This window comes from Pan paniscus, chromosome 18, assembly GCF_029289425.2.
Source record: "Pan paniscus chromosome 18, NHGRI_mPanPan1-v2.0_pri, whole genome shotgun sequence".
NCBI classification, from domain to species: Eukaryota; Metazoa; Chordata; class Mammalia; order Primates; family Hominidae; genus Pan; species Pan paniscus.
The window spans coordinates 997,145-1,010,438 of record NC_073267.2 but is presented as its reverse complement, the minus strand read 5'-3'; the positions used below and the strand labels follow the sequence as shown (position 1 = coordinate 1,010,438).

At 60.9% G+C, this 13,294-nt stretch overlaps 1 protein-coding gene across 1 annotated transcript; it reads right to left on the bottom strand.

The window, feature by feature from the left end:
* Positions 1-96: 96 nt before the first annotated feature.
* Positions 97-6,461, bottom strand: MSLN (mesothelin). The gene is made up of 16 exons (XM_057300006.2): positions 6,233-6,461; positions 5,723-5,766; positions 5,308-5,357; positions 4,695-4,815; positions 4,111-4,190; positions 3,801-3,930; positions 3,534-3,727; positions 3,220-3,310; positions 3,047-3,146; positions 2,600-2,778; positions 2,347-2,502; positions 2,027-2,169; positions 1,825-1,952; positions 1,368-1,462; positions 394-580; positions 97-311 (listed from the first exon to the last, which is right to left on the bottom strand). Exons 1-16 carry the CDS (start codon positions 6,402-6,404, stop codon positions 226-228), a joined length of 1,956 nt encoding a protein of 651 aa, XP_057155989.1. The 5' UTR covers positions 6,405-6,461; the 3' UTR covers positions 97-225.
* Positions 6,462-13,294: the final 6,833 nt, after the last annotated feature.

The window sequence follows — 13,294 nt, the reverse complement described above, 5'->3', positions numbered from 1 at the left end:
CCTCCAAGGGCCCCCACCTGGCCTGGGGGCACAAGACCAGAGGGAGAGGGAGCCACGCTGGTGGGGTCACAGAAAGTCCTCGGAGGCCACAAGGCGTGTCTGCAGGGGGCATGTTCCCGTTTACTGAGCGCGAGTTCTCTTGGGGTGGAACAGGGACCACCCGTGCCTGCTCCTGGCCAGGCGGGGATCCCCAGCAGGGCTGGGGCCAGCAAGGGAGTGGGGCCCTCAGGCCAGGGTGGAGGCTAGGAGCAGTGCCAGGACGGTGAGAACAGGTCCAGTTCCTAGGAGGCAGGGCGTCCCCGAGAGGGCCTCTACGGAGAGAGGGGTGACTCAGAGCGCCCACCTCCACGCCCCCAGCTCTGCCCCCAGCCCTGGCCTGGCCGCCCCGCCCACCTCGCACGCTGAGGTCTAGGACCAGGTAGCCGTTGGGGATGCCGCCCTGTAGCCCCAGCCCCAGCGTGTCCAGGTCGTCCTGCCGCTGCCGTAGGATCCAGTCCCGCACCGGGGGGTGCCGCTCCTCCGCCTTCAGGCCCTCCACGTGGGGTCCCAGAAGTTTCTGCACCTCAGCCACAGTCAGCGGCTACCAGAGACCCCGGGCAGCCATCAAGGAGGGTCTCCTTCCCCCAGCACCGCCAGAGGGCTGCCAGGCTCTCCTGTGTCCAAACTGCCCCACCCACAGATGCCCACCGCAGCCTCTCCAGACTTCGGAGGTCTCCGGCCAGCTGACCTCAGCTCAATGGCTGCCCTTCCCTAGGCCCCACCACATGGGAAGATGCTGCCCTTCCTACGGCCTCGCCCCACTGCAGACCCGCCTTACACGCCCTCCCACCCCCCGTTGGCCCCTCCTCCATGCACCCCTCCACCAGGGCTTCTCCACTAGCGCCCCCTCCACGCGCCCCCTCCACATGCCCCTCCTCCACGCGCCCCCTCCACGCGCCCCTCCTCCACGCGCCCCTCCTCCACGCGCCCCCTCCACGCCACCCCTCCACATGCCCCTCCTCCACGCGCCCCCTCCACGCGCCCCCTCCACATGCCCCTCCTCCACGCGCCCCCTCCACGCGCCCCTCCTCCACGCGCCCCTCCTCCACGCCCCCCCCACATGCCCCTCCTCCACACGCCCCCTCCACGCGCCCCCTCCACGCGCCCCCTCCACATGCCCCTCCTCCACGCGCCCCCTCCACACGCCCCTCCTCCACGCGCCCCTCCTCCACGCCCCCTCCACATGCCCCTCCTCCACACACCCCCTCCACGCGCCCCCCCTCCACACGCCCGCCATGTGCCCCCCTCCATGCGCCCCCCCACGCCCCCCCACTCGCCCCCTCTCCACGCGCCCCTCCTCCACACACCCCTCCTCCCGCTCGCCATACCAGCACCGCATCTGTCCGCAGCTTCATGAACGTGGCCAAGTCCATGCTCACATTCTGCTGACTGAGCGCCTTCAAATCCTCTGTGGGGGCCCCACCTGCCCGCGGGGAGAGGGGCCCGAGCTGAGGCCTCACCTCACACCCCCAGGCCCTTGACCACAAGCTGCAGGAAGCCCACTTGCCTTACAGGGCTTCCCTTTTTCCTTAGGGATTCCAGGGCCTGGGTTTGCCTGGCTGCCTGACCCCCAGGCGTGGGAGACTCTGGAGGTGGCTGGCGCCCCGAGCTGGGGTCAGAACCCACAGCCCCTAAGGCCATACACACCCCGGGGGCAGAGGGCGGGTGACCACCCAGTTACCCTGACAGCAGGTGGCCCAGCGAGGCAAAGGCCTGGCACCCCTGAGTGGAGTCTGTGGTTCCCCTGTTGTGGGGCCCACCCTGGCCAGCGACTCCCTGGCTCACCCAGGAAGGACTGGATCTTCACGAAGTATTCGGACCCATTCATGTTCTGGAAAGCAAGGCGGGCCTTGGGATAGAGGACGTCCAGCTGCCTTGGGTCACACGTGTCCAGGTCCTGGGGCCTGACCGCCCTGGGGACACAGTGGGTGGACAGTGAGCGCCAGCACACGGACCCACCTTGCCAGGCAGAGTTCTGGGGACTCACCAGATGCTGCTGGGGGGCACGGAGCTCAGCTCCTCGGGGCTGAGGGAGCACAGGTACCCAGGGTAGAAGGCGGTCAGGGTGTCTAGGGTGTCTTTGTCTAGCTGGCCCCTTCCCTTCACAAAGCGGTCGATCAGGGTGGCCACCTGTGGGAGGGGCCGCCGAGGAGCCTTGTGGCAAGGACAGATGTATCCCTCCACCACCAGCATAACCTCAGGCTGTGCCCCTGACCCCAGGCCCGCCCAACCTCAGGCTTTGTCCCCCACTCTGCCCCTCAGCCCTTCCCAATCTCATGCCACGTGACCTCCGAGCCGGACGGTCACCTGAGGACTCATTTCGTGCCCTTTGTTGACTTCAAGCAAAGCCTTCAGGGTCTCCAGGGACGTCACATTCCACTTGCGAATGTCCTCAGGGCTCATCTTGAGGAAGAGGTAGCCCAGGTGCTGGATCACAGACTCGGGGTAACCTTGTGGGTAGAGCTGCAGGCCAAGAGACCAGGAGGGCCCACGTCACTCCCAGCGGGGCTGGGGATGGCTTGGACACAGCAGGCCGGCGGGAACCTCAGTCATGAACTACCTCATCCAGTTTACGCTTTAGGACGTCCAGCTGCTCGTAGGTGAAGGGGATGGCGTTCACGCGATCCATCTGGGCGGCCAGCAGGGCCGCATCCACGCAGGCTTCCAGCTCCCACTTCTTGTAGAAGATGAGGCTTTCGTCTATCTCGCGGGCCTTCTTGCCTGAGGGACAGGCTGTCTCTGCAGGGCACAGGGGTCAGGGGTCAGGGCCGGAGTTCGTTTGACCCCTTCTTCCTCCCACACCTCCTGTGAGATGAGACCTCGGGCCATTTGTGACCCTCCCTGTGCCTCAGTTTACCCACTGGCAAACGGGGATTCTGTCCACTCTCTGTGATTATAATGGGACGTGCTGCAGAGCCAGGGAGGGACAGGTGAGACCCTAAAGTGATGCCCACCCCCAGGGGTGCTGCCCAGCCTGGTGCCAGACTGCGCAGGGCACGGCACTCACTCTCCACATCCCGCCGGAACCGTGGCCAGAGGATGGTCCGTTCAGGCTGCTGCCAGGATGGGTCCCGAGAGGAGCGTTGCCGCCACGCGGCCACGATGCCCTGAGGACGAGCAGGACCCGGGCTGAGCCTCGGGTGGCCGGGCATCCCCACGGGCTGGGGATCGGGGTCTCACCTGCGGGATGCTGCGGATGATGGGCTGGCCCAGCACGGGCAGCAGGCCCCGCAGAGCGTCCAGCGTGGAGACAGACCATGTCGACGGGGGGCTGTGCAGACACGGGACACAGCTCAGGGACCCCCCACGTGCAGCCCCAGAGAGGGAAGAGGCCAGGCCGTACCCCCTGGCTGTGGAGGGGACGCTGGGGGCATTGGCAGGGGTTGTGGCGGGGGTGACTGACCCTGGGCCTTGAGGCGTGGCCGCAGGTGTCCTCACGCTGCTGATGCCACGCCGCCAGGTGAGCCTTCGAGGTTCCAGACACCTTCACTTACCCGTAGGGGGGTCCCCCGCCCTGCAGAGCCGCCCTGGCTGCCTCCTGCTGGTCCTGGTCCAGGGGTCCCAGGCAGCTCACCAGCCGGGGTAGCAGCACTTCGGCCGACTCGGCCACAAAGCGCCCAGGTAGGTCGCAAGCCAGGCCTCCCAGAGCCCGCACATCAGCCTCGCTCAGCAGAGACCCCCGCACACCCTGCAGAGAGGCTGGCCTCAGCGCCTTTGGCACTGCCGAGCCCTCTCCGCCCCGCGCTGGCCCCAGCCCCTACCCAGCAGGCCAGAGCCGCAGGCAGCAGCCGCTGTCGCTCGGGAGCCCCCCTCGGGAGCAGGTCCACATTGGCCTTCGTGACGCGGGAGAAGAAACGGGTGCAGGCCTGGGGCCCCGAGAACGCATCTGGGCTGTGAAGAGAGGGTGCTGGGGACAGGCCGCACTGATCACACCCGTCCCCACCCTGAGAGGCAGCCCGGCCGGCCTCCACATCTCTGCTGTGGCCTGGGATCCGAGGCAAGGGGCAGGGGGTTGGGGGCTGAGGGCTGGCGGCAGAAGCCGGGGGGGTGGGTTCAGGGGGCAGGGCCTACTTGAGGAATAGCAGCAGGTCCAATGGGAGGGCATCCAGGTCCTCGGGGGGCTCAGAGAGCCGGTGAGCCAGACAGCGCAGCTGCAGGGGCAGGGAGTCCAGCACAGAGAGTTTCGAGCCGCCACTCACATGGTGGGCCAGGGTCGCCTGGCCAGTCTGCCCACCACAACACACCCCTGCCCTGGCCACGAGAATCTGTGGAAGTGGATCTCTGGCCGCCTGCAGCGCTGCCCCGGGGGATGTGGGCTCCCGTGCCTGGCTGCCGCTCCCCTTCCCCAGGTCTCACCCACTCCCCTGAAAAAGAGTCACCCTTGGGGCAGAGCCTGGAGGGCTGCCCACGGCGCTCCAGGAGGGGGCCCAGCACACAGCGTCATATCAGACTTGCTCCTGGGGAGCCGGCCCCTGACATGGACAGGCACCCTAGTGGTCAGCTTGGGTGGCCAGAGGAACTCTGGGAAGAACTGCCCGGGGAGAGATGGCAGCAGGGACGGAGGGGACCGTGGTGGCAAGGTGGGCACTGCAGAGCTGCCTGTGAATTCCTCAGCCCCAGCTGTGCCCACCTGCCTCAGCCCAACTGAGACTGACCTGCTCTGCTGAGAGCTTGACATTCTTCTGTGCCAAGGCCACAGCCAGCTCCCGGACACGCTCTGTGCTCAGGCCGGACACCTCCGCACATGGGAAGCCAAGGAGTTGGCGTGGGGAGAGGCTGCAGGAGGGGTCGGGCTGGGCACCCACGATCGCCCCTCCCCTGCAATGTCCACCCAGTGCTCCCCAAGCCCCACAGCCCCACCTCTCCCCGAAGGACCCTGGTGCTCCCTGCAGACCTCCCCCCAAGACCAGGTGATGCCCTCAAGGGCCGGGAGTTGCCATCACCTGGGGGGTGTCAGTCCCTCCCGCAGTCCTGAGCCCAGTCAGATCTGAGGTGGAGCAGAAGAGGAAGGGGGAGGGGACGCGGGGGGAGGGGACACGGGGGGAGGGGACGCAGGGGGAGGAGGTAGGGGAGGGGACATGGGGAGGGGTGGCGGAGGGTGTGGGAGAGGGGTGGGGAGGGGACATGGGGTGGGGGAGGGGTGGGGGGAGGGGGCGGGGGATGGGATGCTGGGGGATGGGATGCTGGGGGATGGGGTGCCCTGCCCACCCTCAGTCCCCAGGGCCCCTCAAGCCTCACCCTTGAGGACTGTGAGGACCCCGGACCCACCTGGAAATATTAGGTGGGTTGGCCAGGACTCCGTCCAGGGGCGCAGCCTCCTGGGGGCACAGGGCCTGCTGAACATGACTCAGACCAGCTCTCTGGAGCAGGAGTTCCCAGGTCCCGCTACCCCTGGGCCAGGTACTCCCCGAGTTCAGCTACTTCCCAGGCCTGGCTGTGTCTCAGACCCATGGGCTTGGCTACTTCTCATCCAGCTACTTCCCAGACCCAGCTGCAATTTCAGCTCTGCCGCTCCCTGGACCTGGCTGCTCCCAGGCCAGTCACATGCGGGTCCAGGTGCCCCTTTGCAAGCAAGGACCGTGGAAACTGGCAAACACCGTGGATACGTGACAGAGAGAACACAGCATGGCACCCCCACCTGGGACCTGAAGACCCTCCCCTGTTTCCCCAGAGGGGACCTTACCTGCCCTGTCTCTCCAGCCAGGGCCCTCGAGGGCTGCACCCATCCTAAAGGGGCAGAGGGGACAGCTTGGGGGAGGGGTCGGGCCTCTGGGCTGTGCCCTGACCCAGGGGAGGAAGGAGGCAGAGCCCGGACGCCCCCACAGCCAGCCCTGTGCACGCCCCAAAGAGAAGCCAGTGGCTCAGGCCCGTGTACCCCGTGACATCACAGTCCCCCAGGCACAGGGGTCGGGACTCCACCAGGGAGCCCGGCCTTCCACATCTTTCCCTGAGACCCGGCTGCTTGGCCGGTCAGACCACCCATCCCACAGACATCCCCACCGTGTCCTCAGTCCCATCACTCCCTGGCTGGGTCTCCAGCTCCAGTCACCTCTGGGGGCAGAGACTGCTGCTGAGACGTGGCCACCACAGGACTCCAGGGAGAAGGCAGGGGCAGGCAAAGCCTTGTTGGGGGCCTGGCCCCCAAGGCCCCTGGGCCGTCCCCACCTCGCCAGCAGCCCCATCAAGTACGCACCGAAGCTGAAGAGCAGGAACAGGAGGCTGCCGAGGGCGGGGGTCCCACAGGACCCCAACAGGGGTCGAGCCGTTGGCAAGGCCATGGTCTGTGTCTGTGGAGGGCAGTGACTCAGCATGGGACCCCCTGCTCCCACCCCACACCTCTGTCCTGGGCCAGCCTGGGGCCACATGGGCCCAGGAGGGGCTCCCAGGGCAAACTTCTGTGGTACCTGCAGCTTGTGTCCGCACCCTGGCCCTGCCCTCCAGCCACTGAGCCCTCTGTCCCCCGGACTGGCTCCTCCTGTCCAGGGGAGGGGCTGGGTCTGAGATCCCGGTCCCCAGCCCAGACAGCCCAGGAGTCAGTTGGCGCCCACCCCTCTCCCAGAAGGGCAGGGCAGTGTGAGCAGAGCTTAGATCAAGCAGCCGGGGCCGCCGCCCACTTGGGCTGGCCTGAGTCTCCCCACTCTCGCACAGGAGGACGAGCAGCCCCGTCGCCTGGATGTGGCTCCCTCCCCTCTCCCCTGCCCTCAGCTGCAGGTGCCTGGGCTTTGTGAACACCCCAGGCCCTGCCAGGCAGACAACACCCTTGAGGTAGGAGGGGCACTGCGGGCACAGAGGCCACCGCCCCTTCCCACCCAGCAGCGTCTTTTTGGGCCACTTGGCCTCTCTGAGCCCATTTTCAGGTGCAGTCCAGGTGGGGCGGGGCTGGACCAGTGAGCAGCCTGGGGAGCCCCTTGTACTCTCTAGGGTGGGGCCTGTGGGCCAGTGTGGGGTGGGGAAGTGGGTGGGGAGACCCTCCCTGAACAAGAATTGTCCTCCTGGGGTAGGGGTGGGGCCCGCAGAAGAGGGAACTGGCTTCTACACTCACCCCTTTCAGGGAGGCCACCATGGCGGAGTAGAATAGAGCTGCCTCCTGAAAACCTTGGCCCAGGCCCGGTGGGTCCACCCACAGCTCAGAAATGGGGGTCACACGCTCATGCTCAGCGGCCCCGTCCACAGGCAGAGCCTGCCTGGTCGGCCCAGCCACTGGGGAATGTCTTGGGGAGGCACACAGCCTCCGGGTGACAGACTCTACTCCCCCGGGCCCCAGAGGAAGTGGGGAGGCCCCTGAGGCTCTGAACACCTTGAGAAGGTGGAAGAAAACAGACCCCCCCACAGCCAGAAAATGGGCAGTGAGTGGGACCCCCAGCCCTTGGGGTGCGTGAAGCCAGGAGGGAAACGTGGCCATCGGATCACAGGGGACCTGGGCACCCCCCACCCCAGCTCCATGTGACCCAAGGACCTCAGCACCTGGGATGGGGGCTCCCCGAGAGCCCGGCCCTTCCTGCTCTGAGGGGCCTCTGCAGGCCACAGGGGGCCCTGGAATCTGCATCCTTTACACCTGCAGGAGAGCTGGGCTGGGGCCGTGGAGGCACCTGCACTGCCTTAGGACTGCCGCTTCCAAACAAATGGGTCTGCGTGTGCCCTGCGGGGTGAAATCTGCGTCCAGCTGAAGCCTGACCATCGCTCTGGTGCTGGAAGCCCGGCCTGGGGCGGCCCCAGTTCTCCAGATGGAAGGTGCAGATTCCATCCACACCACAACAGAAAGAGCTCAAAGGTTGTTACTTACAGATCCCAGGGAGGGAGGCACCGTGGGTCCACCGGCAGCTCTCTGTCCGCGCGTCACAGCAGACGGGAGTGGCCGGCCAGGCAGAAAGAGGAGTGCGTGGCGCTGGCAGTGCCCATGAGGAACAGGACAGCCCCTTTCGGATCTTGGGCCAATGCCCACACGTGGGCCTCTAAAGGGCGATGTGAAAGGGGGAGCCCAGCCCCCAGGCCTCCAAGGCCTTCTGCGCAGTTGGGTAGGGAGCTTTACCCCTGACGCCCGGGCAGCCCCCAGCCCTCCAGGTCCCGAGTGGCCCCTCCCAGGTCTCAATGGGCCCTACCCAGGGTAACTCTGACGTGCAGAGCGATTGGCCACACCTGAGCCTCCTCTGCCTCGGTTTCCTCAATTGGGAAGTGGGGGTGGAGAGCCTGGCAGCCTCCCGGGCCGTCAAAGGGAACAAATGACGGCTTTGCCCGGGGCAGCAGGGAGCGGCAGCGCCTCACGCCCCAGGAATGTGTGGGTGGAGACCCCGCACAGGAGCCTCGGACAGGCAGTGGGCCAGGCCTGGGGGAGGAGGGATGCCCAGGAAGGCAAAGCTGCCCTCGGTGGGCGAGGGTGGGAGCCCGGGCCCAGGTTTCACGGCTGCCCTGGGTGGGTGTGGGGCGTGGGTGGGAGCCCGGGCCCGGGTTTCACGGCTGCCCTGGGTGGGTGTGGGGCGTGGGTGGGAGCCCGGGCCCAGGTTTCACTGGATCCCACTCTGATTCTCGGGTGCTGAAGCCCAGGGAGCACTGGCCCCCCGAGTCACAGGTCAGCAGGCTCTGGATGGCGGCCACGCAGCCCAGACAGGACTCCCGGGAGCACAAGCCTGACCCCCAGTGCAGTGTGGGCCTCGCAAGGCTGTGAGCCGTCCGTCTCAGGGCTGTGGGAGCACACAGGTCAGGGAGGCAGGACGGGGCCCAGCTCCAGGCACACGCACACCCCTTTCTCGGGGGGTCGACTGGAACGGAGCTGCCCCCGGGTGCTCGCTGGCCTGGCGAAGTGGGAGCTGTCTTCCCCACGCATCTGGGCTGGCTGCCTGCTGCTGATGGAAGAGCTGCTCCTCCTGACCTGGGGCCACAGAAGCCCCCTCCCTGCCCCTGAAACCCCTCCCAGCATGTCGTGAGCTCTTATCCCCAGTACGGAATCTGCCTCCGCTATGAACACCTGCAAAGGTTTGTGTGTTGAACGGAGGTGTGCACGGCGGTCATCTCTGGTCTCTCCACAGAGTGGGTTTTCTATCGTGACTCGCGGTGGAATCGGACCTTCACGCACACAGAATTCAGCAAGGCTGCCAGGTGTAAGCGTCAACTTACAAATGTCAAGAAGGGATTAAGGGCCTTTTAAAAACTCCCTTCCACAGAGAACAACTGAAAAATTCCAGACACCCTTGTAGCAAACCAGTTACCCAAGGGCTCTGGGGAGGGGACAGAAGGCAGCCAGCTTGGGAGGGAACTGACAGGTAAAGGGAGAGGCCAGCTCCGAGTGGCGTTCCCTTTGTGTCCACACAGCTTTGCTCTGAAGGAGCCGCAGGTTGGCTGCGGGGCTGTGAAGTGGCCCAGGCTGCCACGGACACCCACCACTTTCCCGGCCAAAGGCCAAAGGAAACCAAGGAAGGAGCCCAGAATACTCAGGGCCCAGAGCTCAAGGAGAGGCCTGAGCCGGAGGAGCCAAGGAGGCGCCCACGTGCCCAGCTGAGCCCTGAACTGAAGGAGCCGAGGAGGGTCCAGGAAGAGCTCGGAGGGCCCCGTAGACACGGCTGAGCCCTGAACAGGAGCCTCAGAGGGGCCCATGTGCCCGGCAAAGCCCTAAACCAGCAGACTGCAAGCTGCGGACAATGATGAAAACGCGCTGTGGCCAGCCTGGGCTCACCCTTCAGCCAGCACTGTGGGAGGCCGACGCGGGAGGGTCCGTTGAGGCCAGAAGTTCAAGACCAGCCTGGGCAACGTAGTGACACCTCATCTCTATAAAGAATTTTTAAATGAGGCCCTGTGTGGTGGCACACGCCTGTCATCCCAGCACTTTGGGAGGCCGAGGTGGGCGGATCAACTGAGGTCAGGAGTTCGAGACCAGCCTGGCCAACATGGAGGAACCCCGTTTCTACTAAAAATATGAAAATTAACTGGGCGTGGTGGCACATGCCTGTAATTCTAGTTACTCGGGAGGCTGAGGCAGAAGAATCACTTGAACTCAGGAGGTAGGGGTTGCAGTGAGTCGAGATCACGCCACTGCACTCCAGCCTGGGCAACAGAGCAAGACCCTGTCTCAAAAAAAAAAAAAAAAAAAAAAAAGGCCAGGCACAGTGACTCACGCCTGTAATCCCAGCACTTTGGGAGGCCGAGGCGGGCGAATCATGAAGTCAGGAGATCCAGACCATCCTGGCTAACACGATGAAACCCTGTCTCTACTAAAAATACAAAAAATTAGCCGGGCGTGGTGGCGGGCGCCTGTAGTCCCAGCTACTCGGGAGGCTGAGGCAGGAGAATGGCGTGAACCCGGGAGGCAGAGCTTACAGTGAGCCGAGATCGCGCCATTGCACTCCAGCCTGGGCGACAGAGCAAGACTCCATCTCAAAAAAAAAAAAAAAAAAAAAGGCCGGGCGTGTTGGCTCACGCCTGTAATCCCAGAACTTTGGGAGGCCGAGGTGGATCATGAGGTCAAGAGATCAAGACCATCCTGGCCAACATGATGAAACCCCGTCTCTACTGAAAAAAAAAAAAAAGAAAGAAGAAAAATGAGAATATCTGTGTGATTTTTTTTTTTTTTCTGAGACGGAGTCTTGCTCTGTCGCCCAGGCTGGAGTGCAGTGGCGCGATCTCTGCTCACTGCAACCTCCGCCTCCCGGGTTCATGCCATTCTCCTGCCTCAGCCTCCTGAGTAGCTGGAACTACAAGCGCCCACCACCATGCCTGGCTTTTTTTTTTTTTTTTTTTTTTTTTTTTTTTTTTTTTTTTAAGTAGAGATGGAGTTTCACCGTGTTAGCTGGGATGGTCTCGATCTCCTGACCTCATGATCCGCCCACCTCGGCCTCCCAAAGTGCTGGGATTACAGGCATGAGCCACCATGCCCGGCCATATCTATGTGTCTATGTGATTGAAAGAACGTAGATTCCTACCTCATATTATATGCAAAATTTACTCAAAGCCAACCATAGGCCTGAGTATAAAAGCTGAAACTATAAAACCATTAGAAGGAAATTCAAGAGGAAGTGTTTGTGGGCTTGGAACAGGCAGAGACCTGTTAGATGGAAGAAAGAAGGCAGAAACCATGACTGACACTGCTGCTCTTTGAATGATGCCGTGAAGAAAATAAAGAGCCAAGCCACAGAATAAGAGAAATATTTGCATGACATATACCCAGAATTGACAAGGAACATTTGCGGTTCAATGATAAGACAGACAATCCCGTAAAACCCAGGCCATATGCGCCGCAACACGGCTGAGCCTGGAAACACGGACACGTTGTACGAGTCCCTTTAGATGAAACGTCCAGAGTGGGTCAATTTAGAGAGACAGGAAGTAGATGAGTGGTTTCGTAAGACCCGCGGGAGGGAGACCAGTCAGGGGGACTGACTGCTAAGGGGTATGGAGTTTCTTTCCTTTTCTTTTTTGAGATGAGTCTCCCTCTGTCGCCCAGGATGGAGTGCAGTGGTGTGATCTCAGCTCACTGCAAGCTGCGCCTCCCAGGTTCAAGCGATTCTTCTGCCTCAGCCACCTGAGTAGCTGGGATTACCACGCCCAGCAAATTTTTGTATTTTTAGTAGAGACGGGGTTTCACCATGTTGATCAGACTGGTCTTGAACTCCTGACCTCAAGTGATCAGCCCGCCTTGGCCTCCCAAAGTGCTGGGATTACAGGCGTGTGCCACCATGCCCAGCTAATTTTTGTATTTTTAGTACAGACGGGGTTTCACCATGTTGATCAGACTGGTCTTGAACTCCTGACCTCAGGCGATCCGCCCGCCTTGACCTCCCAATGCTAGGATTTCAGGCTGCAGCCACCACGCTGGGCCCAAACGGTACTTCCAATGGGTAAATGGGTGAGCTGTATAGTGTGGATTATCTCTCAGTAAAGCTGTTATTTAAAAATGGGCAAAAGATTTAAACAGACACTGCACACACACACAAAAAGATACAAAACCCAGGTGTGGTGGTGCACGCCTGTAGTCCCAGCACTTTAGGCTGAGGTGGGAGGATCACTTGACCCAGGAGTTTGAGGCTGCAGCGAGCTATGACCACGCCACTGCACGCCAACCTGGGTGACATAATGGGACCCCATCTCCACAAAAAATTTAAAAACTAGCCAGGCGTGGTGGCGCAGGCCTGAAGTCCCATCTATTTGGGAGGAGGAGGTGGGAGGATAGCTTGAGGCCAGTTTGAGGCTGCAGTGAGCTATAACCACACCCTGGGTGAAAACCCTGTCTCAAAAAATACACAACACACGATCAATCTGAATGTGAAAAGAGGCTCATTGTCATCACCGCTCACTAAATGCAAATGAAATCCACAAGGAGATACCGCTCACTACACACCCACTAGACATTACTCATTAAGGAAATGCAAATTCCATCCACAGTGAGAAATCCACAGTGCAACACTGCACATTACACACCCACTAAAATGACTAAATTTAAAAGGACCAACAATGACAAGTGTTGGCAAGGAAGTGGAGCAACTGGAACTCTCAGAGGCTGCTGGTGGGAGTGCAAATGGATACAGGCAGTTTTGTTTAGCACTTTCTTAAGAAGTTAAACTTATACCTAACCATGCCACTTAGCTATTCCACTCCTAAGGAATGTCCCGAGAGAAATGAAAACGTGTTCACACAAAGACTTATGCATGAATATCTACAGCAGCTCCATTCACAATAGCCAAAAATGGTTTTTTATATATATATACATATATACATACACATATATATACATATATATACACACATATATACGTATATACACATATATACGTATATATGTATATATACATATATATGTGTAAATATACATATATACGTATATATGTGTATATATACGTATATATATATACACACACATATATGTATACGTATATATATACACATATACGTATACGTATATATATATACATACACACACACACACACACACACACTTCCATCAATAGATGAACAAAGTATGGCATATTAACACTATGGTGTACTGCCCAGTGATAAAAAGGGAAATACAGTCTCATATATGAAAAAAATAAATTTTTATGCTCAATGAAAGAGGCAGACTCAGAGTACACAAGGTACGATTCCTCTTACATAAAAATTTAAAAGGCAAGCTAATCTATTCTGACAAGAAGCAGATCAGTGGTTGCCTGGGGCTGGGCAACTTCATCAGAATGAAGGATTCCTACTCAACAAGAGCAGGAGAGAGGAGCGGACTGCAGAGACTCTAGGAGGTCTCTGGAAGGTGAGGAAAATGCTCTGTGTCTTGACTGTG